The 27,795-nt window shown below is 34.6% G+C and overlaps 1 protein-coding gene across 7 annotated transcripts in view; it reads right to left on the bottom strand.

The window, feature by feature from the left end:
- The window catches only part of VPS13B (vacuolar protein sorting 13 homolog B), a 483,190-nt gene that overhangs the window by 177,949 nt on the left and 277,446 nt on the right, over positions 1 to 27,795 (bottom strand). For all 7 annotated transcript variants that reach the window (XM_087749030.1, XM_087749012.1, XM_087749022.1 and 4 more), the window contains 4 exons: positions 27,124 to 27,238; positions 24,868 to 25,009; positions 22,671 to 23,079; positions 16,885 to 16,996 (listed from right to left, as the gene is read on the bottom strand). In XM_087749030.1, coding sequence (XP_087605156.1) covers positions 16,885 to 16,996; positions 22,671 to 23,079; positions 24,868 to 25,009; positions 27,124 to 27,238 — 778 coding nt within the window. The remainder of the gene's footprint in view (positions 1 to 16,884; positions 16,997 to 22,670; positions 23,080 to 24,867; positions 25,010 to 27,123; positions 27,239 to 27,795) is intronic.

The raw sequence follows: 27,795 nt of genomic DNA on the forward strand, positions 1-27,795 counted from the left end.
TTATCTTGTGCATACTGAAAGAAAATAAAAGATTATGATGAAAGGCAGTATAATTTCAAGCTTCTTCTAGTCAGGTGTAGAAGAAACCAGAGCCATCTATACAAATCTGATCATCCCACATGAATCATTCCCTGCCATTCAAACACAAAGAATGGCACCTTTCATACACAGTACGAGCTGTATGGGAGTACTTGAATCTTCACTTTTGCCGTGTGTTTTAAGGCTATAATGATATGATTAAGGCATGCTACTTTTTTATTGAATGTTCTCTTATATGACTTCAACTTATCTACAGTATGCCTTTGGATCGCATTAGAAAATTTGGAATTCAGCAGAAACACAGAGAAATAGTTTTAGACACAAAAGTTATTGAAGGACAGTAAAATACTTAGGCTCAACCAGACCTCCCCCAGCTCACAGGTTATGAAACTGCAGCCAGTTAGCCACTGCTAGTCTGTTGAAACCAGACTGGTTCTCGCTTCTCCATTCTGAAATGCAATAAATACATATTTTATGATCCTAACATTTAGATTTATCTAGATTTACTAGCATCAAAAGTAAGATTCAAGTTGCCTCAGAAATGTACCAAGACAGACTGGATGGAAAGATGGCCCTTTAATCCCAAACATAGGGGCAAGCTCAGACTGTTGAGGTGATCCTTTTGCAGTGGAACGTGGAAAATGAAGAGATGTCAAGACGACTTCAAGAAAAGGAAGTAAAAATCACCTAAACATAGCAAAAAGCAAGTGACTGACTGATTAGCCGATTGAGAAGCTTATAAATTTCCTGTTGAAAACACAATTAGCCTACTTGAGAAATCCAGATTTGCCTGAATGTAGAATTTTTTTCATGACAAAACAGTATTTTTACAGACATTCATTCTTTTCCCATTTTCCTCCTAATTTAGGTTGCAAATCAACTGGTTTCTCAAGATATTGATGCATATGTGAATGTCAATTTTTTTTTTTATAATTGCCACAGTCTCCTCTTCAGACATGATGCATGTCTGCATAACAATTGCATCTACTGTATTGTATTTTCAGGTAAGGAATTTTGGTGCACTCCCACTCTTCCCAGTCCTCCCTCTTTTTTAAAAGATATTATACCTCCCTAAAATTAATTTTTCTGAAAGGGCATCTTGAATATTTGTACCTGTAAGTCTGAACTTTTCCCTTTGTGATTTAAACTCAATTTTACTTCTTTTCTTCACCTATGTCCTATATAATGAATAAGTCCTGAGTTCAGAGAGGTCAATGAAAAGCCATCAGTGCCCACAAAATATCAAGGTTCTACCACTTTTAGTTTCCTGAGTGACTGACAGCTTTGAGTTCACATGCCTGTGGGCAGAAACTCTTGCTACACAGACAGAAGCTAACCAACAGGCAAGACCTCAGTTATATAGAAAATTATTCTTCCACATTCATGTTTAGTTCTTTCCAGAGGAAATTTAGTATCAACTACATGCTAATAAGTGTTTCCAGTTTGCTTATTGTAAAGGCAGGCATGCTCATTTTAATTCTTAAAGGAATGAAGAGCTGAAAGGCAATTGTTCAAACTGGTGTTTCTCCTGTCTTCTTTTTATAAAATATTAGGTCTTGAACAATGAAGGTGGCATTATCAAAACATAAGAAAAAATGCAATTTATCTGGTAAGTTTTCTCCTTTCTTTGCTTAGAGAATTCTTCTTGAACATAACAAAGTACAGAGTACCCTCAAACTCCCTTGTCTTGCATTATTCCTTATTGGATTTTTATAGGTTTCTTGTCAACTGCTTGAGAACCAGACAAAGCATAGTTGCAAAGCCTTCCAGCTTTACTAAGATCTGTCATAGGGTTTTCTTCCTCTCAGAAAAAGCTTTTGAACACCCATCTCTTCTATTATGAAAGTAAAATATCCTCCTGAACAAACCATTCCCCCACCAGCATTTTTCAGTTTGTTCTGGCTTTGCAGGAGGACTGAAGCAGAGGAAAGAAGTGCTCCAACACAGCACACTTGGATTGTGGAGATTACGATATACGTTCTGACGGTATTTCACCAGTTCTTTTAGGAACTTGAGGTAAAGCTTTTAGGTATGTTATTACTAGAGCCTTCATCTCCTCTTTACTATTTCATTTATATTCTTTCTCAAAGTATGACTAACGGAATGACACCTAAATGTCAAGCACATTCACCTTGAATTACAACCATTAGAGAAAGTTTTCAACAGCTAACAACTTTGACAAAGGGTGTAAACTTCCATGGAGAAATCTAGAAAGGTTTTCTAAAAGAAACAAGAGACTAAAGCTATTGAGAAGTATTTTGCACATCACTGAAAGGACTAATTTTTTTCCAAACATCTTCAATCAGTTTAGTAAAACATCCAGAAGATGTGGAAGGGTGCAGCAAAACCTCAAGGGAGATCTGCTCGAAAGGTCAGTTTACAAATGAAATTCTGATACACAGATTCTCACCTTAAAATCTGTAACAAAGCTATGAGTATAAGCCACACATTTTGCGTCCCATTCTTACAGTCAATTTTAAACCCACTAATTCCTCCGTGACATTAAATACAATTACTGCAACCTAAATTTACAAATAGATATTTCAGATTGAAGTGATTGTAGCTTTTTTTTTTCTTCTATGATGAAAAATAAATCGGTAGCTTTTGTTTTAAAAGCATACTACTACCAAATCTTAAACTGATACCAATATATTGAACTTTTTGTAAGCAAACTTTTACATGCGCACAGATGCCCCACTTTAAAAGGGTTATTTATGTAAAGGCTTTTTAGCATATCTAGAATATGCTTTGAAAGATGAAAAACAAAACAAATTAAACCTATTAGGAAACTGACCTCAAAACTCATCTTTAGGACAAAAGTATAAAATATATAAAAGTCTTAGAGAACCAGACAGAACAGGTAAAGGACATGACAAAAACAAGCAGAGCCTAAACTCAAGAGGATACTCATTCATTATAAACTGTTGCTGAGGTAGCTTTTGGCAGCAGTAGACAACATATTCTTAGAAACCTACATCCTGCCATAGGAAGCCACAGAATACACCATTGCTTTTGTAAACATCAAATACAAAGCCTTCATACTAAATCGGTTAAAGTCTACTTTAATGCATGTACACAGAGCTTGTTAGAGATGTTTTTTTAATGGAGGTTTTAAGTAAGCTCCACTTACAGGGCAATATCAGGCAAGAGGCATCCTTATCTACTCAAAATATCCCTGTGTATTCACAACATTGACCATGAAGACTACAGATGCCAATGTCAGGTAGTTCAACTGACTCCATGAGGCACCCAAAACATATAAATGGTGGTGGTTATAAAGAGAGTTTTACTTTCTGCCTGGAGAGAAAAAAAAAGCAAGGACACTACACACATACAAACACACACGCAAATACCCAGCTCACCACACTTGCCCATTTGGGAAATGGCAAATTCTATCATCTGTAGTTAGAGTCCACTTTAGTAAATACAGTTGCTTAAATTTCTTATGAGCTGCAATGTGTGAAGAATACAATATGTAGATTTTAAAAATTATTTTTAGAAAGCAACTTCTACAACACTTGCAGTTACATAATATCTCAGGCATTTTTTTATTATGCCAAGAACATGGAAAATCAACAATTGCAAGCTGTCTGAAGAATAAAGTGTATTGAAAGAGAGTCTAAACCAACACATACCAGAGAACTGCATTCCTCTGAATTTTTCTTGAATATACATACACACATATATATACATCCCGCCTTAAACTGGGAAACAGAAAAGTTTCAGATTTGCTTTGCAGCTGGATTTGCTAATCGGCAAGTTTCTTCTTGTTCCTTGAAACACTGTCACATACAAAGATTAGATAATACTATTCAATAATTAAATAGCTTTGGTAATGAGGAACAGTTCAAATCGGTCCTGTTCCTATCCTGCAAATACAGGATATATCTATGTATAGATACTCCTATATTCTATTTGTATCACCTCGACACCTGTTTATTTTTTTATTGCTGGAGAACACACACTATCATGCCAGAAAAACGGAGTATCTGTGATTGATGCCAATCATCGACATTGAACTCAATGAAGATGCCTGATACTATCTCTGTATTTTATTACTCTCAACATGCACTTGTGTTAGCCATTAACATACCAGTGTTAGCCATTGCCTTCTCGCAGAAAAAAAAAACAAAACGTAACAACAAAAAGCATCAGAGGGCATGAAAAATGTTTTGAGAGGCTAAAGAATGCTACATTTATCTTTGTGTCCTACAACTAATAAACCCCATAAGAATATGAACCAGTCCTGAAAAAAAAAAAAAAAAAAAAAAAAAAAAGAAAAAAGTGATGGATTTATATCTTTGAGGACAAAAGAAAAGAATAGTTTCTGAAATGCAACAAGCCCACTGTATATAACTTTTCAATCTGTTTTTTACTGCAGCATAATCAGGTTTAATAGCAATAATGGGAGAAAAGGTAGTATGCACAGTAAGAGCTTAAACACAAGAAACATTAAGCATGACTTTTGACTGTACTTAAGGTGGTTGAGCACTAAGCTATCTCGGAAAATCAATAAGGGTGAGGAACGATACTTGCTTTACAATTTGAGTTGTTCAGGATAACAGTAACAAGGATTTAATTTTGTCAAGGGAGCTTTGAATAGTATCCCATGGAGAAATATGCTCAAATAACATGTAATCATTCTGTATATTTCTGATAATCCTTTTTGTTAAATAATCAAAAACCAAAGTAGGAATACTTAAAAATGTTAAATGGAAAAGAAAGACATTGGCAAATGGTTTTGCAAAAGAAAGAAATCTATCCAAAGCATAGTTTAAGAACTGTGGTATGAATTTGTCATAGATAAAACCCTGTGAGGGACATCAGAGAACCCACAAATATTTATGCAATGAACCACAATCTGTACACAGAAGTTAACAAATGTCTCATTACAAATGGGATATGGTTTTCCCAGTAACAGAAGCACACAACTTGTATTACATTTAACTTGAGATCCTGTTATAATTAAAAATACTACAAAGAAAAAAGTCTGCTTTACATATTACTGGAAAATACTTTCCAACAAACAAAACATTTCTTGAAACCAAATCTGATGGAAATTATATTTACTCACAAACAGTTGAGAAGAAAACTGTAATAGAATAATAAGTTTTTAAAAGCTTTCCTGAATTATTTTAGAATAAATTGTTTATCAGAGTCAAGACTTTTGGATGTTAATTTTCGTTATATAAGACAGAAAAGTAACCTTGATATGTGGATTCAATCATATACTTTAAGAACCAAAAAAGGAAACCCAAGAAAGAAATTGTAAGGAGTCCGTGTAAAGTAACTGAACTTCACTTAAGTAACTTGTATAGGGGGACCACTCCAACTCTTAAAATGGCATTAATTCCTAAGGACCAACTAGTTATTTTCTCCCACATTAACAGAAAGCCAAACACCTCTCCTCATTCCCCCCAGTATTTTACAACAACAGGCAAAATATAAAGCTACTTGGTTAGAGAAAAAGAAAGATTAAAGGGAGGTAACTTGAAAGAAGAAAAGAAATGTAAAAACTTCAATAATGTTGCTTTATAACATAAAACATACAACACAACTCACATAAAAAATAACTCTAGCTTTCAGATTTCCTTTTATTTTCCAGTTTTACAGCTTATCTGCAAAATTTTTCATTGCATTCAACTTGCTGAGTATGTAAACTGTGAAAGGTATTCTGGGATTTTTAAATGGTATATAATGTCTTTTTTCTTTGTCTCTGTGCCTTTTTTTGTTTACCTTTTTAAACTGTTACAGTATGTTTAATAATGTTAATGCTGATTCTGAGAATTTTATTAAAATTCTTAGTTCATAGTGTCAGATTCTGTGCTCTTTTTCAAAAGCCCAAAGCATGATGGCAGATTAAGCTGATCCTAGCCCAGGCTGCTGCAATACTACCTTTTTGCTAAGGCTAATCCTTATGTGCCTGTATAATAAATAGGCTCAGGGCAATGACCCGACAGAAAAAAATTGCCTGATGCCCCGCAGATTTTTTTAGTTCCTTCAGCTCCCTCGGCCAGCTCACTATACATGAGTACAACCAGCAACACCATGGAGCTGCAAGGAGAAGTAGGTCTTAGAACAGCTCAAGTTTAGATTTGCAACCTTGGTGGGCACAAAACTCATTGTCCAAAGACGACCACGGCTAAAGTAGCATTAAAAATCAACATTACATCCACCCTACTCTGGGCTGCCCCAAGGAAGCGCAGGGCCATGCTTCACTCCCTTAGCCCCTTCACTGGGCATGGCTAGTCTGCACATCACTTGCTTCAGTGAGAGGGTGAGAGACTTCTCTACTCAAAGAGCTCTTCGAACACCCGACATGTTTTCTCTCCACCATAGTAAATCAAGAATTAATTTGGGGAAGAATTAACAGTTTGAAAAATATTTTCAAATGGGAGGAAGGGCCATTATTAGAGTTAAGGGAAGCAAATAGTTACACAACCTGAGTTCAGTGAAGGAGGTGTGTTTCAGTGCTGGTTGAGGAGAAACAGAGACATGAGATTTCTGAGGGGTTCATTTAAAATGTGCAAAAGGTTATGAAACAAAAAGGAGATGACTCTTCCTAGGAAGAAGACAACAAGAACTGCAATAACCTTAAGGTCTCTATTAAAAACAAACAAACAAAAAAAAAACCAAACCACCAACAAAACCAAAAACAAAAACTATGCATAACAACTTATTTATATCATCTAAAGATTAGGAAATATCAAGGCAAGTAGTTCAAAACATTGAGCATTTCAGTATATAAAATAATTATAAAACATAATTAAAAGTTTAAAAGGATTAAAACTAACCAAAACTCAAACATTTTTTGTTTGATTTGTTTGATTTTATTTTGATTGGCTTCACTATAATAGGCTTCATTGCAGCAGACTTGCAGGTTTTTTGGAAAAAAAGGAAATGGAAAAACCCTATGCTAAACACCACCTCAAACCAGTACAAACAAAGGAAACCCTAATCTCTCCTTCACTCAGTCACCATAAACATAGTACGGATTTCAAAACTGAAGTTGTATGAACTTCATGTGTCAAGCTCCACATATACCACACAGCAAATACTAATTAACTGTGTTAAAACAGTATTTGAGACAGCAAGAAATATCAGAAGACTAAGGAAACTCTACGTTCAGGCTGCTGTGTATCTTTAACTTAGCCTTGACTTTGCAGAACATGCGGTAGTTAAGATTACCCACAGCTGAGAAACCTTTTTATAGAACAAAGTGTAGCGCACTGGCACAACAGAGAAAGCAACGCCCTTGTGAAAGTTTTACTTTACAACTGCTATTTACTTCTGACCTTAAGCTGTTAAATGATGGCATCTTGATTAAATAGCCAAAAAAACAGAGTACATGCTACAATAAATTATATAAAATATGGTATCAAACACTTCGTAGACTCCTTTTTGGAAGAGATGCTTCTCACGCCTGTCTCCCAAGTTGACAGCTAAACTGTCTGACCTGAGAATTTCATGACCTGAACCCACAGGCCAGTTTAAAGGGAGTCTGAAAACCTATTCCCAATTTAGTTCTAAATCGCACACAGGTGTTAGTGAGAATGAGCTATACCTGAATAATGAAACAATCATAACCACACTGTAAACTCAAAAGCTTTACCAGAAAAACTAAATGTAGTTGCCCTAAGCACTGAGACCGAGATCTTCACTCTACTGCAACTCCTTCACTGCTTCGCAAATGGACTACAGTGAGGCAAACAGCCAAAACAAGGCTTGAACATGGAGCATGAGGTTGTTATCATATTTGCCTGCTGAAGTGTGTGTACAAGCCAGTCATAGCTAGCCAGGCGTTGATCTGGAACTGGTACACGAGGCCAGGGGAGACCACTGCATTGCCAGGGCAATGCACTGCTGAAGAATGGGCACCTCCAGAAGGTGCCCAAGATCAGAGTGGTTCTCCTCACCATGCCTCGCCCCTGGAGTCCTTCCCAAACACATGAGCAAGTTCCCATGATCTTCCAGGTCAAACGTGAAGGAATTTGAGAGATCTACAAAGATGCTCTTTGAAATCTCTGCCTGCCTCTAGAGCAGAACTATTGGGCACACATAAACACATCTCTCTGAATCTCCACAAAATTAATTTCATTCCTCCTCCCCCCTCCTCCTCACAGAGGGCTGGGATGCTGCTAGGGTGAAGAACACATTTGTGCAAATGCCTCAGCCAAGACAGAAGCAGCACGCCCAACTGAAAGGAAGGGAACCTTGCAGATAGAATGCATATTAAGTTCTCAAAACAAAATTGAAAATAACAATAAATCATTGAGGAGTGACGTTACTTTTAACACTAAAATTTATTTTTTTTTAATACACGCATTGTTTGAGAGTTACTAGGAGACTTCAAAAAATAACTTCAATAATTTTACAGATTTCACCTTCACTCTGTTTGAATGAATTGCTTATTCCTTTGAATTGATTCTTTATTGACATTTACTTGACAGGTTTTTTTTCCTGACATATTTAATAAGGTTTCCAAAAGAGCTGCCCTGATTAACAACAAATGGATGCTTAAATGACACAATAATGGCAGTGCTCTTTGATAAGAATGTTTCTATAAAGCATATTTCAATTTGCTTTCTATGAGGACCTGCACAAAGAAACTAAAAATTATTCTAAGGATCAGATAAAAAATTCAGTGCTACTAAGTGAAAGAAAAAATATAAAGTGGGTATGTGTATTGAGCACACAGTGATTAAACTGATGAATGAAAGTGAAAAATAAAGTTGTAGAAATGTTTTTCTTATTATGAAATTTATTTTATTTTGATGATCACATTATAAGGAAATGTATTTTAAATATATGTATTTAGGCAAATTAGTTACATATTATTGCAGATTCCAGTAAAAATCACAATTAAAGAAATTTCAAGTAAAAATACAATTGATAGTTAAAGCTGAACATTTTAAAAGTTGAATTCCAAACATAAATTTAGCTTCGAAGAGCTTTTGGTATTAGATAATTAACAAGCTACATTTCTGAAACTAAATGGGCAGTTCCAGCTGTTATTTTACAATTAGTTTCCACTGAGGGTTTTAAATTAATAACTGCTGCAATAGCCTCAAACATGCCAATGTTAATTAGGAGTGGTGTTTCCATGTAATGCTATCCATATATATGAATATTTTACTGGGTGAAAGGTCTAAGTAGACTTTTTTTTTTTTTTGCCTCTCTACTAAAGATAGAAGAAGAGAGAAATGTAAAGCAGGAGAAGACTTTGCTTCCAAGCACTATTCCAGAGAGAGGTATAGGATTCTTACGGAAGATAAAGATGACTTTGCTAAGGTCCTTATACTAAAAAAAGCATGGGTTCAAGTACAATGGGTTCAAGTTCAAGCAAAGGACAATATTTAAAACTCGCTATTTTATATGAATATTTTGATTTAAACCTCAGTTCAGCAATTAATAAAGCTAAAGATTATTAAATGAAAAAAATGATCGCATATCTGAATTAAATGTAGAGTGCATCTTGTCAAAAAACAAAAAAACAAAACAAAACCCAACAACAAAACAAACACATATCTTGACGGATAAAAAACATCCTGGTCTGAAATCTGAAAAATTAGAAAATAAATTACAGGAACAAGTTTAAAATATTCACTGTTACAATTTTTTTGCCTCAACACAGGAAGAAAAGAACTGAAAATGGTGGTAGTGTAACCCTGTTTCACAACTTCTATGCAATAAAAGAAACACCTCTCCTTGAAATACTATGATTTTTTTTCCCCTAAAAGTTATTTTTCTACAGAACATTACCTCTGCTGTTTTAAACATTTTGAAATTAAAGAAAAACTGCAATAGAGATTTTATGATGCACTGTAACTTTTACTTTTTGTAAGTCCCTATGGTACATATGCACATTTTAATAAGCTGCTCGCACTTCCATCAAACACTATGTATGCATATAATTTTTTCACTGATTATCTTTGTTGCCTTTATTCAAAGAAAAATAAAGAAACTCAGGTCAGCGTTAGCCAATTCCTTGTTTGCCTACCAAATAAGCTTCAATGAATTATTCAAAAAAATAAAGTTAAATGGAAAATAAGTTTTATTAGAAACTTTATAAAATAATCAACTCTTAAAAGGAAATATTCATATTAGGTGCATAATTCTGGGAAACACTTAGTTATCTGAATACTAAACTTCTATGCAAAAAAGATATATTTTTTTTAAGCTGTTAATTGGTTTGAAAATGAAAACCTTTTTGCTCATACTACAGTTATAGAGAATACAGGCTTTTTGTAACAATAATTTAAACGTATAGATTTTTGAATATAAATATGTCCCACAGCAATTTAATACCAAACAAAAAATATTTCTGAAGAGAAGATGCTTACAGATGTGGGTGCTGTTGAAAAGTTTTGAAAAGGATTTGATTTTCCAAACCACATTTGAAAGAAAACACAGATTTCCACACAGACTGCTGGCTATGTATCTGCTTCTTGCATAAACTCCTTCCATCATTCTTTCCTTCCCCTCACTCCAGCACTATCAGCACAGACACAGAAAATTGTTTATTACTCCTTTTTTTGAACTGAAGGATTTTTTTTTTTAACCAATTATGGGCATTACGTGATTATTACAAGCGTGTACTAGATAAAGCTCCTTGAAATAAAGACATATAGTAGGTATTTTATAGGAAAAACAACACTGTTTTGTTATTTGTAAATGTTTGAGAGTTAAACACCAGTGGAAAACAGTAAACTACAAAAATGAAAAACATAGAAGATTAGATACATTTATAATAAAAAAGACTTGTATAGATGAAAAGTTTTAAGAAAAAATACGAAATAATTTACAGCTACCTTTTCATGATTAAACACTTTATATGTAATTTTTTTCTTTGGGGGGGGAGGTGTTTAAAGAATTTCCATTTACATTCACAAATTGAAAACAGTCTAAAGACAGCTTTATGCTTTGATCTATGAAAGATCTACACATGAAAATGACCATGGAACATTCAAGACCTGAACTATTAAGCTTTGATGTATGACATGAATGAAATCCTTGGATCTCAAAAATGATGAATCCAGAGCGTGGACAACAATTAGATTCTTTATTGGCCAAGCTGAGGAAAGCTTGAGATTCTGTTCATCTAAACTTCCAGAACTTGATAGTTTAGTAACAGTTATTCTGGACTTTATCAGCAAGGGCTTTTCAGAATAGCCTCCAAACAGCCTGTATTCTGTGCTCTTTGTCAGCCATTTCATTTTTGTCTTAACAATATTTTACCTCGAAATTATTTTACTCTATCTGTTCATGGATACTCCTTAAAATTCTATTAATTAATGATTCACGACAGAATTTGCTAAAAACAACCATGTTGGGGATGACTGGCAATTATCTATACAATCGAGCAGGCAATTTGCACAATATTTGGTATAATAGGGCCCTTATCCCAATACAGAAATAGAACTGTCATCTCAATTTCAAGTCTGTGCTGCTTCATATTTAAGCAGATCCATGTGTCTACATTCTCTTATTTTTCAGTCAGAGAAACAGAATTGCTGGGTCTTGTGATGAAGTTTTCTCGGCCATTTTCCTGTTGGTACTATCCAGTTCTGCTGGTAGCTTAGCACAACTAGTGCTATTCATTGTTATGAACCCCCAACATACACACTTTTTTTTAATTCAGTCCTTTTTATGTCATATTTCCACTAACTGAAAGTGGTCAAGGATTCCATCTATGCTCAGCTTAATTGCACTAAGCACTGTTTGTATATACATGGGAAAACACTGTTGTTATCTAAAAAGGTGATGAAATTATCTCACAGAATGCGAGATAATTGGGCAGAAAACTGGTTAAGACGACTACAGACACATTTGATTAGTTCCACTTCTTGAAAGCATTATAATTTATTCATGCTGATATTCTACATTAGCCACTTTTATTAAAAGAGAAAGAACTAAGGACATGACAAAGGGAAAACATACGAAGACACAAAAAGAAAGAAATGTGGCTTTTTGAGCTACCCCAGGAGATGCTACTCTGCTGCAGCCATCTCCATACATAGAAAAGGACCTTTTGGCCTGGAGCCCTCAGAATTGCTTTATATCCATCAAAAATCTGTTCTTTTGACAAGCGATTATCAAACAGATCTAAATAATCGGCTAGGTTTGTTGTCTGGAGAAAGACTTGAGTAACTTGATCTAAATTGCTTTGAGTAGGAGGCTGGACTAGATGAACTACGGAAGTTGCTTCCAACTGAAATTATTCCATGATTCTGTGCTTCCCTTGGATTTTTGTAACAGAATCAGCCACATAACTGCTTTTAGTGCCCTCCACATAAAAACATTTAATTAAGTTTTCAGAGAAGTGCTCACTACTAATAAGAAATCTTAACTGATGTCCTCTAAAGCTAACAAAGCATTACTACAAACACCACAGCTGCTAAAAGTCTCTATGTAGTTGGCATACAGTTAAGTTCTTAATTTCATTACACTAACACTGTAGCAGAAGCATACCTTTGATGCTAGGTACCAAAGAATCCATAGATAAGAGAGATTTATGAAGATCTTGAGGGGAAAAAAAACTTCATTTGGAGTTTTTATCTTACTAGACACCAGAGAGCCAAAAAAGAACGAGACCAGGATTGAGAAATGCAATTTTTTGCCTCCAAAGAGATGCTTGTTTTTTCCTGCAGTTACAGCATTTATAAAATTTCCCTCTGATGTGATTTCTCTGATATCAAATAACTGGCTGACTTTCACTCCATCAGGGCATTAACATGATTTTCCTATCTCAGCACTCTTCCTCCCCAAAACTGCTAGACCTTTCTCTGTTTTGTCAAATGTATTTGACTATTCATTTGGCCACTTCAAAAGTTCTAACGTACACAGCATGATCACACAAGCCACGAAATGACCACATCATCTTGTTTTTCTGCAGCCTGCTGAGTCATCTCCAAGCAGCAGCACCCCCAATCCTAAGTTTAATATGATCAGGTAATTAAACCCCACAAAAATGTGGTTCTCCTTCACTGCTTAGCAGAAACTTCATTTACTCTGACTACCTGACTCTTCCACAGTTTTAATTAACTACTCTTCCCTCTCTTTAGCCAGGCTAGGCAGCTGCCTCACTTGCATCCTTATCCAAAATGTCCTTCTGCTCCCCATCCCCATCCCAAGGCCTTCTGGTATCTGCAAGAGTTCTGCTCCACAGAAGTGGCAGTTTCTTAATGGGAACATACAATTCTGGTCATATTTGTTGAAGACAAACACACCTTAGCTAGGGTTTGCGAATCGAAAAACCATGAGAAATCATTAAAACAAACAAACCAACTCCTAGGATTTAGTAGGGAAAAAAAATTTGAAAAGGATAAACTGCCTCTTACTGTGAGCAGCTAAAATGTGCCACTGCACTTCTTTCAGGAGCCCTGTATTTACTGTTATGGTACATGTATCTTTGTTTACTATATGTGTTGATAGTCTAAACTAAATTAATCCATTTTCTACTGGAGGAAATAGTTATTTTTAGACAAATTTTTATATGGTATAAGAAAACTGAAGTTACTATGTCAATACATTTCTTTCCAACTTCCAATAATCACCTGAAAAAATATTTGCGCACAAACTTTTGGGGCACAGTATTTTTCCAATGTTCCATTTTCAATTTAGTTCTCTCTCCAAGTTAAGCAAGTAAACTATTTTTCCTAAGACACAGATGGAGTCACTTCAGCTTAGAGGCCAGAAGTGGCCCAGTTTATTTAGTATGATCTGCAGCCATACCAGATTTACCTTTCATGCACTAGCATTCTGTTAATGATATATGAGCACATTCAGTTTTTCACGTATGAATTTATGGGACAAATTCAAAAGATATTTGGAAATTCTATTCAGCCTTTAGCCATGAAAAAGTTTCTCAGCCCTTCCTAAAAGAACAGTTTCTAAAAGAGAAGCAAAAATTCTTCTTTCTCATGAAACACTACAAAAGTGACATTAATTGCATGTGGTGGTAGTTCAGACCTTAACAGAAGACTGTTTAAACCAAAGTGACACCGCAAATTAAGTTTGTATCCCCACTCCAGAAACACTGTAAAGACAGTGGTTCAGACAATGATTTATTTTCTTTTATTCTATTAAAAGCAGCAGCAGCAAATTAGAGGAGAAGAGTTTAGAAAAAGACAGAAGATGACATGTTGGGATTATTAGAATGCTGTAGCAGCTAATTCTTCAGTAATCAACAGGCTGCTGTAATTTTTTTTTAGACTTTCTTAAGCTGGATATTGTACTACTTGTACCTCTGTTGATATTTACTAAGAAATCTTTCACCAAAGTACATGAGTTATACATTGTGTGTATTTGCTCATTTTACTACTAGATTTTTAAGCATTCTGTATTAACTCCAGTTACACATTTTTGCTATCTAATACCATCTACTGTGGGCAGGTTAAAAAGGGCAAATACTGTGTAAGTTAAGAAATCTCGTATTTGGAGAAACAAATACACTTCAACACTTTTGTGCTAAAAATATCCCACTGTGTTTTTTTTCCCTTGAATACAGACTGTGTGTCCTGCTCTAACAATACAAAAACCTTTGTATTATCTTATTTTCCAAAGAAAAACTGACAAATGGTGAAATCAACTCCACTCACAACTCCACTGGTCTAAAAGCAGTGACTGCCATGTAAGAAAATGAATGGCTATCTTCAACCATGCTTCTGTAACTACAGCCTGTTCTGGATCAAAGAACATGTAATTAGAAAATGCATCTACTTTGACTCCAAACTGGAATCTTAATATTTTTAATTAAAAAATATTAATTTATATTGCTCAAAAGTGTTGAAGCTTGCTTAAACAGATCAAAATAGTAACCCTCTTCCCAAAACCAAAAGACCACCCACTACTAACTTCAATATTGTCTCATAAAACTCTGCGAAGTAACTTGACACTCTGCCCCGACGTATTTTAAAAACACTAAAGCTAGTATAATTGGATGATTAAAGGAACAAAGATAAGACTGAGTCATTTGACAGCTGCTGAGAAATTAGAAGAATGGTCACTGAAGCAGTTAGAAGAAATTACTGAAAATGGCAGACATTTCTCAGAAAAAGACACAGGAAGCATGATGTTGTGAGACTGGTCGCAAAGAAGCCACTAACAGTCAGACGAGAGATGTCTGTGGCCCAGTGCTTATTTCTACCTTACCCATTTGGTGTCTTGACTTCTAAAGGAGGACTGGAGCATATCGTAACTGTATAAAACTATGAAAACCAAATATACACTGCACAAATCTAGTCTGGAACATTTATGTATATAAGACCCAGAGAACCATAATACAAAAGGGCATCAGAACCTTTAAACAATTGAGTGACTTCTGGTTTGAAAAGCACGGAATTTCTGCATTTCAGGTAAAGCCACAGATGCAAGGATATCAGACTCAAAAATGTAAACTGGCATAGCTTCACTGATTTTAGATGTAAATCGCACCCCTCTTGTTGCTTACTCACTGATTTGTAATGTGCATACAAGGAACGTTGAACAATTCCCCTAGGTGACAAAAACGACCTTACAGAAGCTAGAACTTGCAGATTCCACTTTACAATAGGGGATTTTTCTGATAAATTTTTGGTTGCTCTGAGAAGAAGAGTGGAACCTGCAGTTGGTTCCGTAACTCTCAAAGCAGACATCAGAGGGCAGTCGATTCGGACAGAGAGGGCAGAAGCAGGAAGAGCCTGTACAAATGTCAGGAAGATCTCTTATCTGTGGGCACATTGAGAGTTGCATCAGGCCCTGCCACCCAAAGCTGTTGCTGGTGCCAGGCTGTTAAGATTTCTTCCATGAAAGCTCCATAATACAATAGATACAATGCTCATTTAACAACAACAACAAAAGATAAACTACTATAACCAAGCATGCAAGCAAAAACGCTAATTTAAATATTTCCACATGTAAATATGAAGAAAAAGACTCTCTTACAACTCCTAAGTGATCAGAAGAGAAACTGGAGATATTTCATGGTCTCCTAAAAATCCTAGTCTTGACAAAAAGTAAAACTTGCTGTCATTTTCTAGGCAGTAAATGTTTTATTGCTGGGAAAAGATTTTGATGTTTGTAATTTCTATTGAAGAGCATTATGAAGTAGTTAAAAATATTGCCACATCTGAAAAACAGACCAACGGGAAGTATAAGACACTTGTTCATCTGTATTTCTGTGACTTTTCTCACTTGGTATTATTTGCAACCATACTTTCATGTCTGGCAACAGTGCCAACTCTACTAAGGATCATATATTACTTTTATCATGTTGATTACATATGTTCACCAGTTTTGCTGCCTATATATGATTAGTGTGGTTTGCACATACTTAGTGACACAATCCAGAGCATGACATTTTCACAGAAAACGTGTTTACTGGGCAAGAGCTCCTTAGAAGTTTGCGTTCCTTTCAGCTTTGATCTACATGACATCGAGAATCCTACAGCTTGAGTATATGTTTACCATTTATATTATTAAGATCTATCTCCTTCACACTATATGGCTACCGAGCACTTTGGTAGTCACAAAATATTTCCTTTTCTCTTAGGTGAACTTAGTAGTAGCTGAATAAAAGAAAGCTTCTTAAAATGTTCTCATCTGTAAGCTTAAGCTTTGTAATGATTTGACATTTAAATTCTGTTATTCATCAGCACTTCACAGAAGAACTTGATTTGTCTAAATGGATTTGAAAGCCCGCAAGTGAGGAAAATCAGAAAAACCTGGTTTTGAATATCAAAAGATTGTATGTGAAAAGTATTTTTACAGGCTGCACGTACCCGTTTTATTGATCAATTAACTTCTCCCAAAATGAATTTTTCTGAGACCATACATGAAAACCCAAATTGGTCCCCCAACACTTACTGATAAATGTCTTTTCTGAGCACAGCTCTACTAAGAGGGTTGTCAGCCTGAGGTGCCATACAGACAGATCCAATCTTGAGAACCAAAGTGTCTTCTTTAATTGCTGGATTAGCTGTAGTTGGGAGAAGAGAAAATATGTGTTTGATTAAAAGTCAAATGCACATAGCAGAAACACTGAAGAACTATTTCTTAAAAAAATCTAAATAAGAATGTCTAAGGATTCAGTTCTGCTCAGGAGCAACAACTAATGCAAAAAAAAGCCATAAAAATCAATAGCACTGTTGTGGTACATAAAAGACAAAACTATTGTCATTTAATTTCCCCACAGAGTTTTACCACACAACTAAATCTTGGTCTGTGACCTCTCGTTCTCTCTGATGCTTTTTTATTTCAATTTTTTTTGCCCAAAATGATCTTGATCCCATGGACATCTTTGTGATCTGTTTCTCCAATAATTATCTGCTGAACTATCAGCATGTAGAGCATTGAATCATGCACCCTTTTTAATATGGGGCTAGGTCCTTTAGATGTAAAACATTGCAGATACTACAATGTAACCGTCCTAGTAGCATTTGGTATGGGTTGCAACACACATGAAAAGTTCAAACACAAGGACTGAAACAAGAGAATCTGAAATCTGACACATATACAAAGTCCAAGACGTAGTACCGGACAGTAAATTCCACATCAATAACAAAATTACTCCAAGAAGAAAAAACTCTGCTTTCCACTTCATCATATTCAAATTTCAGCCACATGTACAAATTCTTAGTTTTAAAAGCAGTGGTCATATTAGACAGAAAACCAAAGTTCTGCCCAGAAAAAAATAGCACCACATTTCTTGTAGTAAACAAAGCCTGTTAAGTTTCCTTATAGGAAAAGACTGAGTCTACTGCATCTCCTTCTCAGCACACAGAGACATACAGAAAGCATTTGGATAAGGTTCTGCTCAGAAGACTCCACAGTAACTAGGAAGCTCCTGAGAACACGTGATGCAAGCTCAAAGAGTTCATCATCTGAAGTCAAATGGTTCACTTCAACACCAGCATGATACATAAAAAGGACGGAACGGCATCACGCTTGCTCGCACATCCAACAAAATTCTGCAAGACTCTCATATATGAGGTCTGAAAACAAAATGATATTAGCAGAACAGAGTTTAAATATTTTACTGAAGAGTGAAATGCTTGGTGTGGAAAGAACCAGAGAAATCTATGAGTTTAAAAAATGGCTTCTCCAGACCCGTCAACGTCTTGGTGAATAAGACACCGTGCTTTGCAGCTATATATATATCTACACATATGTATATTTTTAAACAGATATAAGAAACCACAGAATTCACAGAAATTCTAATATGATATTTTAAAACAATTGTAGGGCATACCACAGTAAACATTAGCAGAGTGGTAACACAAGTTCTGACACGCAACTATTTCAAGAACACAAGGGATTTACCTAAAAGAAACTCATCTACTTAAAAATCAAAGTCAAGTCCTTTAGTCCCCAAAGCAGAGCAAAACCATACACAGATGGTTTGGTTGCCAGAACTAAGGTGGAAAAGTTGACAACAAAATCCTCTTTGTGACGAAATCAGAAACCGTATTTTTCAACTTTTAGATCAAAAAATGAGTAAGGCATTGTACTAAGTATTAGAAATTCCTGCCACTGTACACTTAACGTGTTGGATTTTTTTTTTCTCATACTCACATAAGAAAAAGGAGTGAAGGCATTAAATATACTTCAGATTGTAATTGCAGCTTAATTAGGTGGCAAATGCCTTATTCTGAGAAGTGGTTCTGAATAAAATATATCTTAGGCTAAGAATTTTAATTTGTCTCTGACACTTAGCAAAGCAAAATGAACACAGGACTACTCATCACGGTCTTTATTATGTGAGCGATTTAGGATTTTTTTTCAAGGCTGGGCATGGTTCTTTTGTGTAAAATTTCTTGACCTACAGGAAGCTAAGTCAATCTTAAACCAGAAAAAATTACAGGCATTAGTATTTTCAGCTGGTCTTTAATGAGTGGTAATCCAAGTCACGACTTAGGATGACAAATTCATATCTCCATTCACTAACCCATGAATTCTCCTATTAGCTTTTCAAAATATGGGAATAATGTAGTAAACATAATCACAGTCATTACAAGTATTTAAAAATTTGAGGGGGGAAAAAAAAGGTCTGCACTACATAATGTAAGTACAATCTAGGAAAAACTTACAGACCCAAGTGTAATAATGTTGTTCACAATCTCACTTGGTTTTACCCACTCATCTCAGTCGTCTTCTTGCTGAGCTAAACACATTATGCTCTTTTAATAGCTTCCTTGTATGGCTTCTTCTCCCACACTTGATTAACATTTGTGGTGCTTTTCAGCAGCCTCTCCACTTTTCTTAATACCCATTTTTATAACAGAAAGAAAATTGGACAAGATATTCCATCATCTGTCATATGCAGAAGTACAACTACCTTCCTTATTTCTTTTCACTATGGGTCCACTATGACCCTCAAGCTGTTTTCGGCCACTGTTTCCCAGTATAGTCTCTCCAGTCCTGAAGATATAGTCTGCATAATTTTTTTTCTTGATATATAACTTTAGCTTTAGAAGATTTAGTATATTTTTCTACAGGCAACAATGTAAGCACAGTGATCCAGATGCATGGCCTATAGAGTCCTTAACTTTATTTTCCTCAGGAAATTCTTTGCAACATACATTGATGCTAGCAGCAATGGTTTTATATTTACTTTCAGATTATTAAATACCAATTTCACTTATTATTCTCAACTGACAATTTTTTTTTAGACTTCTAGTTAGCCATTTTTAATTCATTTAACATTTCCACAGATATCGTATGGGGATGTATTTAAATTAGAATACCATGAAACACAATGTCAAACTCCTTACAAAAGTCTAAGCGTATCTGCAAACATTTTATCTTTTGTAACCATAATGAAGAATGAAAATCAGATGTGTTTAACAAGACTAATTTTCCATAAAACTATATTTATTTTCACATAACAAATATGTAATTCTTTATTAACTGAATCCTGTAATAGATTTTTTTCCTTTATATTCTCTGAGGGAGAGCAATAAAACTACCTGCCTTAATTTTATTTGAACATCACACTTTCATTTTACTAGATATACCTTCAGCTGTCTAAAACCTGCTCTTCCAAGGTGTGCTAAAAATTAGCCTCAGAAGACTAAGACCCCTGAGCAGAAGTTACTCAGTCTGACTGATTTGAAACTGTTTAATAGTAAGCAAGGAGGATGTTACAGACCATATGTTACGACAGACTTCAAAGTACAGTCATGCTCATGTGACAAGAATATATCACTTCTACAAATGCATGACATACATTTTTTCAGTATGCTGCCTTTTCTTTTTCACTATCAACAAATTTATCACGTCCTTTCCAGTGATTCCTGATATTTTGCTCCTAGTACATATTAAAAAACGTTCCTATTGTCCTCAAACCAGCCAGATGTGGATTTTCCCCGTCTTTACCACTTCTTGTCATTTTTTTGCAATTTACATTTTTTATTTATAGAGTTCTGCTATGCAGTATTTCTTCTTTCTATTTGTTTTATATTGCTTTTATATATTTAGTTGTCTTTACTTCATCACTAAGTAAGTGTTGGTTGTTGACCAGAGCTTGAAACACCACCCGATGTATTAACAAATCAAACTCTGAGGGAAAGTAGCATTGCTTATTGCCCAGGATATAATGCTGCCCTCAAGTCCACCACAAAAAAGAAACGTTAATCTGGTGCTGCTGCAAAAACCATGAAACTAAAATGTTATAAAATTGTGTGGGTGTATTCCTGCATGTGTGTATGTAAATTCCTCAGGAGACAAACCATGATTTTGATTATTTCATAGTGTTTGTGTATCACAGTTCATTGTGCAAGTTTGGGTTTGGACTGCAGAAATAAAGAAAAGATATGCTTTCTTTTTTTAACTCTCTATACAAGTCACAGTTACATGTTTTTTTTTTGGGGGGGGGGTATTTTTGGTAGCTATCACTAGGTACAAGGTATGAACAGCAGGTGATTGACTGGAAAAGAAAGTGAAATCATTGTTGTTCTACTTTTACTGCAGTGATCACAACTTGAAACACGCAAACCTTACTGGATTTAAAAATCTCTCTTAATCAATAAATGATGAATGAGGTCTTATGGGGGCATATCTCCACAATATATAACATTTTTCTGACCTAGCACACCAGTAACACGGTCATATTCAACTCTTACTCCTTATTATTGTTTCTAATTTCTATTGTTCTTGACGATAATAAGCAGTAGAAGAGAGAAGCGATTTATTTCACATTCAGAAACAGATGAGAGTTTGGGAAAATCTGGGGTGAAAGTAGAAATGAAAGGAGAATGGTGCTGATTTTCATAGTGATGATATTTCAGAATTTTCCAGTGGAAGAGGTTAGTTGGCTTTTTTATTAATTTAGTAAAGCTAATCTGTAGCATTATTCTTTAAAAGCATATGCAGTTTTTCTGCCTACATCGATGCTTAACCATGGCAATTCTGTTCTTTGCATGCATTTTCAAGCAAGGGATAGCAACAAGACAAAGTTTTTTTTATAATTTCTTTTTAATGAAGTATACAGCTACAGAGCTACAAAAACATACTTTTAAAAAAAGATTTCCTTGACAGCATGCCCTAGAACTCCCTTCCAACCAGAATCATAATTCTTTCTTGCCAACACAGCCAGTCTAATTTTATCTTCCTGTGTTTTCAGCATTCCCAGTTGGAAAATTGTAGAGGATGCTGGCAAAAAAACGATCTATGTAAATTCTCACTGTCTGCACTTCTTGCAATTAGGTTATGAGAAAAATCTAAAGACTATACTCTTAGGATTATATTATGTGCTATCGTATATAATGGTAAAAAAAAACCAAAACGTACCTATAGGACTTACGTAAATGTATCATGATACCAGTAAAACACTTCCCCCCCCCCCTTTTCTTTTTTAAATCTCTAGAAGAATTGTTGGTAATAGAAGTGATCGCATTCCCGCTAGATGTTACAAAGTGTAATTTAAGTGTCAGCATCTCTTTATTTATACATAAAGATTGTAATAGGGATATAAATATATTTTATGTATGAAGGGAAAACAATTTCTTACAGAAAAAAGTATTATCCATAGATCTAATGGCTACTTACTGTTGTTTGAAAGAACAGCTTACACTACCCATACCTCTGTAAACACCTGAAAGCCTCTTACATAATGGAGCCTGAATAGTTTCAACTAAGACTTACTAAATAAATGATAAACTGTATCATCTGTTGGGCATCAATCACGAGGTACATTTTAATAACTTTCTCCAAACCGAACTAGAATATCTACCTGCTTCACTATCGCATGGTTTTCTAGGTGCCACTTTCCACAAGAGCTAAGGCTCCCTGCTTAGGCTCCATTGCTGGAACAGGTGTCTATGGAAGACTGAACTGGTATCAGCGTAATGAGAGCTGACACAAGAATCACCACTGTAGAACAGGGTTAAATTCTCTTTCCACAATTCTTGGCCATTCTTTTTTTTATAGTCACATTTTAAATGCAAACTCTATAGGTACTGGGAAAGCAAAGATCAATTAAATATCTAAAAACACTTTTCAGCAAATCTGCAGAGAAGTAGCATGAATGTTACATGTTTCCTAACTCTGACCCTTAAAACTGAAGGCCTTAGCAATGGTCAGCAATTTAACTAAGTTAGAGTATCTGTCTACAATAATGAACAGCAAAAAATCTCTAACATAAAATACTGTACCTTCTGCAGTATGACGATCTTCCTCATTTTGGGGAAAGAAGACTCTTATTACACCAGTGTTAATATAAATCAGAGGCAAGTTGCGGGAAGTTAAAGCATGAGTCCTCATAGGTTGGCCTGGTGATTTCCTTTTCTCCTTTTGACTCCTTGGCAACCTGGCTTGAAAAATGCTTGCAATCGCCTTAAGCAACGGAAAACAGAGGACCATATCAAAGGCTTGAGCAGAAAGAAGGATCTCATGAAGAAAGTGAGGAGAACCATCAGTGTGACCTTCTGATAGCTTATGGAATGTTCTTCTTTCGTTTCTTGATATCAGTTTGTGCCGGACATTTTTTGTCACAGCTTTGGTATAAGTGAGAGAAAGAAATCCATGTTGTTGGTGTGAGCCATCTAGAAGTTTTGCAGTTGTCTGTTTCAAGGAAAAAAAAAAAAAACTGCTGCAAAAACATACACATATAACATCCATCAATTGCCATATTCTCTGTTAGTTAGGATGTTTAGGGTTCTACATTTTCTAATAGCTTTCCACTGTCTCTGAATAGTAGAAAAAATTTCTTTCAGTTTTTTGAATGGACAATTTGTCCACAGCGTGTCCACACTTCACTGTATTGTGTGAGCTAAAACTATGAACTGCTGAACATTTTTTTCTTATCTGATTATTTATGTTGTATGAAATTCAAATCCAATAAGCCAAAAAAGCCCATATATCCAAGAGTCTAAATTTACCAAACATTTTCTGATAATTTTTCACAGTTATATATTTTTATTTCTCCTTCACTTTAGACATTTTAGAAGTAGATCTTACTCCCTTGCATTGTTCCTTCTACATGTGCAAATACCATAGGTGCTAAAATAACGCTTGGGTGCTGAGATAGCTTCACTTCATCTAAACATGGGTGTATAAACCTAAACTAAATACTCTAAGAATTGAGCTGGTTTTGCCCTCATCACCTCTGAGTATTTAAAGAGAATAGCTGTGCCACATGCTAAAGCACATCACTTAAATAAAGCTACATTGCGCCATACTTTAGAAATAGCAGATTCCTTCACTTAGAAAACAGATTTCCTAGATAAAGATGACAATTAGATGTTGAGCTCCCATAAGATGTATAGTACAGTTTTCATAGTGTCTTTGAAAATCTTTCAGTCATCCATTGTTAGTGAGTGAAAAATGTAAAAATAATAACTAGGAAAAACACTATTTTAACAGTGTAACAAACATTTTGATAGAATTCTATACATTTGTTTAATTTAGCACAAATGAAAGCAACTCCATTTTGCAAGTAGTTGCTTCTTTCAGCATCTTAAATTTGATTAAAAACAATTTAATATAATTTAAACCTCATTAACAGAAGGACAACATCTCTTTCTTAAACAAACAGGATACATAGCTTAAATGATGAAAAACCGGAAGCTTTTGTGATTAAGTGAATTAAAACAAATTAGTAAGTTAATTTCCTTAAGAACTGAAATAAACAGAACCAGAGAAAGTATTACAAATCAATATTCATGATGAAAATAAATCAGAGCACACAGAACTTCCACTAACATAAAAAGATTCTACACAGCCATACATCTGTGATGATAAAGAGCCCAATGTCATAACATATAAAGTCTTTCAAGGATAAATAGGCAGGAAGAAAAGGGGTTAAATATCCCACACTGAGATATTCTGAATTAGCAAGTAATGTTCCCAGCATTCAAAAGAAAGACTCAAATATGAAATTGTTAATTGTTGCATTACCATAATGATAAGAAGTAATTTTAAAAGGTTGCGTAAAGGTATATTGCAGTAACACAAAATACGTAAATCCCTAAGGAGATATCAGAATCACATGAACAAAATGCAGTGTTCAGTATTGGCTTTTATATATTTGGTGTCCAAACATTACTGTATGTGCTCACTTATATTTAATATAAATGAATCCCACTGACTTCAGTGGACTGCTGTTATGTACCAGGTTGTGAACCATCAACCCTCATTCCCATATCTACTAAAAAATGACTGACAACTATTACTAAAGGATAAGAGGGAAATAACATAACTAATATAATCAATATAAGTAATTAATATATTTAGTACAAAAAAAATTTAGATGACAAGAAACTAAAGCCATTTGAGATTTTTTTTATTTTTACTCCAACTGGCATTTATTAGTGGAAGTTCTGTAGTAAAAATTTTAAAAAAGATTCTTACGGAGGGAAAGAAGCCAGAGAAATTACTGAAAGGGTCCTGCTTGCTGATGGGTCGAACCAACAAAGTACGTCTGTTCAGCTTGTCAGTACAGGAAAGGAACACACCTCCATATTGCCCCAGAGACCAAGAATCTTCCCCAAGGCTTGAGGTAATGAACAAGGCATGGAAGAGGGGAAGACAAAAGAAGAAAAAAAAAAAAAAAGATTGCTATAAGCAAACAAAAAAATTTACATTACACTTGCACAGTTCTACGTAACTGCAAGATAAAGCCTATGCCATACCTTTTCCTAAAAAGGTGACATTCAATCGGATCAAGCAAAAAAAATGGTAAAAAAAAAAACCTTTGTAAAACTTTGTGTGAAAGGACAACCTACAGCAAGAGGTCAAGACATATGAGAATAAAAGTATAGTAAAATCCTGCATACAGAAAAAGGACTTACCCCTGGATTTTCAGCAGATAGCTTTGTTAGAATGGGAAGGAGAATGATTACAAGAACCAAGAAACTGTGAACAAAAAGCTGTATACATATGTTACAAAATCAAAAAATTATTTAGAAAAAATGAGCTATTAAGTATTAAAATGTGCTTTGTACTACAGTTCTTGTAATCATTCTTTTTAATGTATATAAGAATAAAGAAAAATCTCTTGCTTAAGAAGAGTTATTCAGGTAAGCACTTTAGTTTACTAAAGAAATCTCACCAAAAGCTTTTCTCTGCATTGTAGAAATATTCCTTCAAAATGTCCTGACTGCCAGTTTCCCCCTGGCCTGGAAGACAGAATGTTCACCTTATCTATTCTCTGCTTTTGGTTTTAGTCCACAGAGATTTAAAGACAGAGAAAGGTACTCTGAAGAGATCATGAAATACAAATGAGAACAGTAACAATTTTGTCAAGTGGAATAACTTTTCTTTTTTTTTTTTTTTTTTTTAAAAGCCTCAATATAACTTTAGCATATAATATAACAAGACCACCCTGAAGTTGAAAACATTTCTAACGGAACATTAGCTTTTCATAGAATCTGTGGACAAAGAAGCTTGTTAACAACACCTAGCTACTGGGATTCCACAGCATTTTAAAGCATTATGACTTGATTTGAAAAGATTTTAAAAAATAAAGTACAAATTTTTATTATCAAATATTACAATATGTATAAACAATAACTGCATTTGTAACTTGGGCAAAAGAACGGGAATTTAAATTTTTTTTTTTAGACAGGTGATCAGAAAAAAAAGTCTCAGAAATGTTGATAACTTAGAGAAGTTGATACTAAATCTCCTTCCTATTGTACACAGGGAACAGTAAGTGTCCAATAAGACCTTGCAGACATTGGCTCCTAAGTCAAAATGATTTGTGCTCCTAAATATTTTAGTCATTTTCAATGCCAAAAAAATGTTCTGAAGCTTTTAACTATTATTTTATTTTTTCCTTTCACAACAACTATTCTATTTTCTCTTAATTTATGTCTCCCATAATGGAATCTGTTGATCTGTAATGGCAAACACTAACCCAGCTGATCAAAGACTACATAGGCTCTCGTTCTGTCAAGACTAGTGTGCTCATGGCCAATATGAGCTAGAAGACAGTACATGCAATCTCTCTACAGAACCGTGCATCTGGGTGCCAAATGAACAAAGTCACATTGGTGGAGCAAACTATTCAACTAAAAAGACTTGCTAATGTTGCAAGACATATAGTAGGCCTAACTACCTACCCTAAACATACATAATACTAATGATATACTGGTTGACGTTAATTACTGAAAGTTTACTTAGGCATGTCTGTATAACACTATGCTGTGTCACACAGACACAGATAATCAGCTCAGCTCCCTGCATGACGGTGTTGCTAAGCCACAGCAAAAGAAACAGCTCCATTTTTTAGAAACTTCTTCTTAATATCTAAGAGTATGGTACCATAAATCATTAAATATTAGCACTTGCCAACACATCATGAAGCAATATTTAAGGAATTTCCCATCCAAAAGTTCAGCTAAAATGAATGATTTTTGTCTAATGGACCAACAGAGCAGTAAGTGTGAAAAAATGCTATTCTGATTTGTAATGATTTCTATGTATTTCTTTGGAATCAGATATAATTCTGAGAAAATGTAATTCTGATTTTTATTATTTAAAAGGTTAAAATCATTTCACTGAAATTGAACAATTACCTTAAATTCAAGATAGAATTAAGAAAAAAAACCCACCTCCCTTCTTCTTTCAGCCTGAAATAAAAGCAGAATAACTCCCAGGAATTACCTGTTTCTGTAGTGGTCAATATTGAAGCTTTCTATTTTACATTTGATTTTGGTATAGACATCCTGCATATCCACTGAAGCACTGAGATCTTCTAATTCACTGACTACACAAACTTCTGCAATAGTCAAAGAATATAAAAATTATTAGTTATTAATCTGAAACTTGCAAGTTTTTAAACAAGAAATATATCTGAGGCACTACATGTTGTAAATAGCATGATGCTACTTCTACTCAGAGTTTTTTCATAAAGCACTTTTTGATTCAAGTGTCACACAGACAGGAACCAGAAAAAATCCTAGAATCCAAACCTTTTTATACAAATGTGTAGAGAGACTTATATATGGGTGTTTTAGTTCAGGTGTTCATAGTACAATTCCTGAAAAAAAAAAAAGTAAAAAAAAAATCTTTGCCAAGATATTTACTCTAACAATACTTGAGATTTCTTTCTTTCATGTAATTAGTTTTTTAAAAATCAAAGGTTCAAGTACATCTCTTCGAAAATTAGCTTTAATCATTAGTCTCCTTATTTTTTCACATTACTATGAATAACAATGTTAATTTCTAAGCAGCAGTGTTCCTAACAAAAAAAAAAAAAAAAAAAAAGAAATATTTGAAGTCCTGCAGTACATTTATAGAATCTGAGTTCCTTTCCAACAATTACTGTCCGGACGA

Source organism: Nipponia nippon, unplaced genomic scaffold (genome assembly GCF_047370975.1).
Source record: "Nipponia nippon isolate SJK-2023a ecotype South Korea unplaced genomic scaffold, ASM4737097v1 scaffold_1, whole genome shotgun sequence".
NCBI lineage: Eukaryota > Metazoa > Chordata > Aves > Pelecaniformes > Threskiornithidae > Nipponia > Nipponia nippon.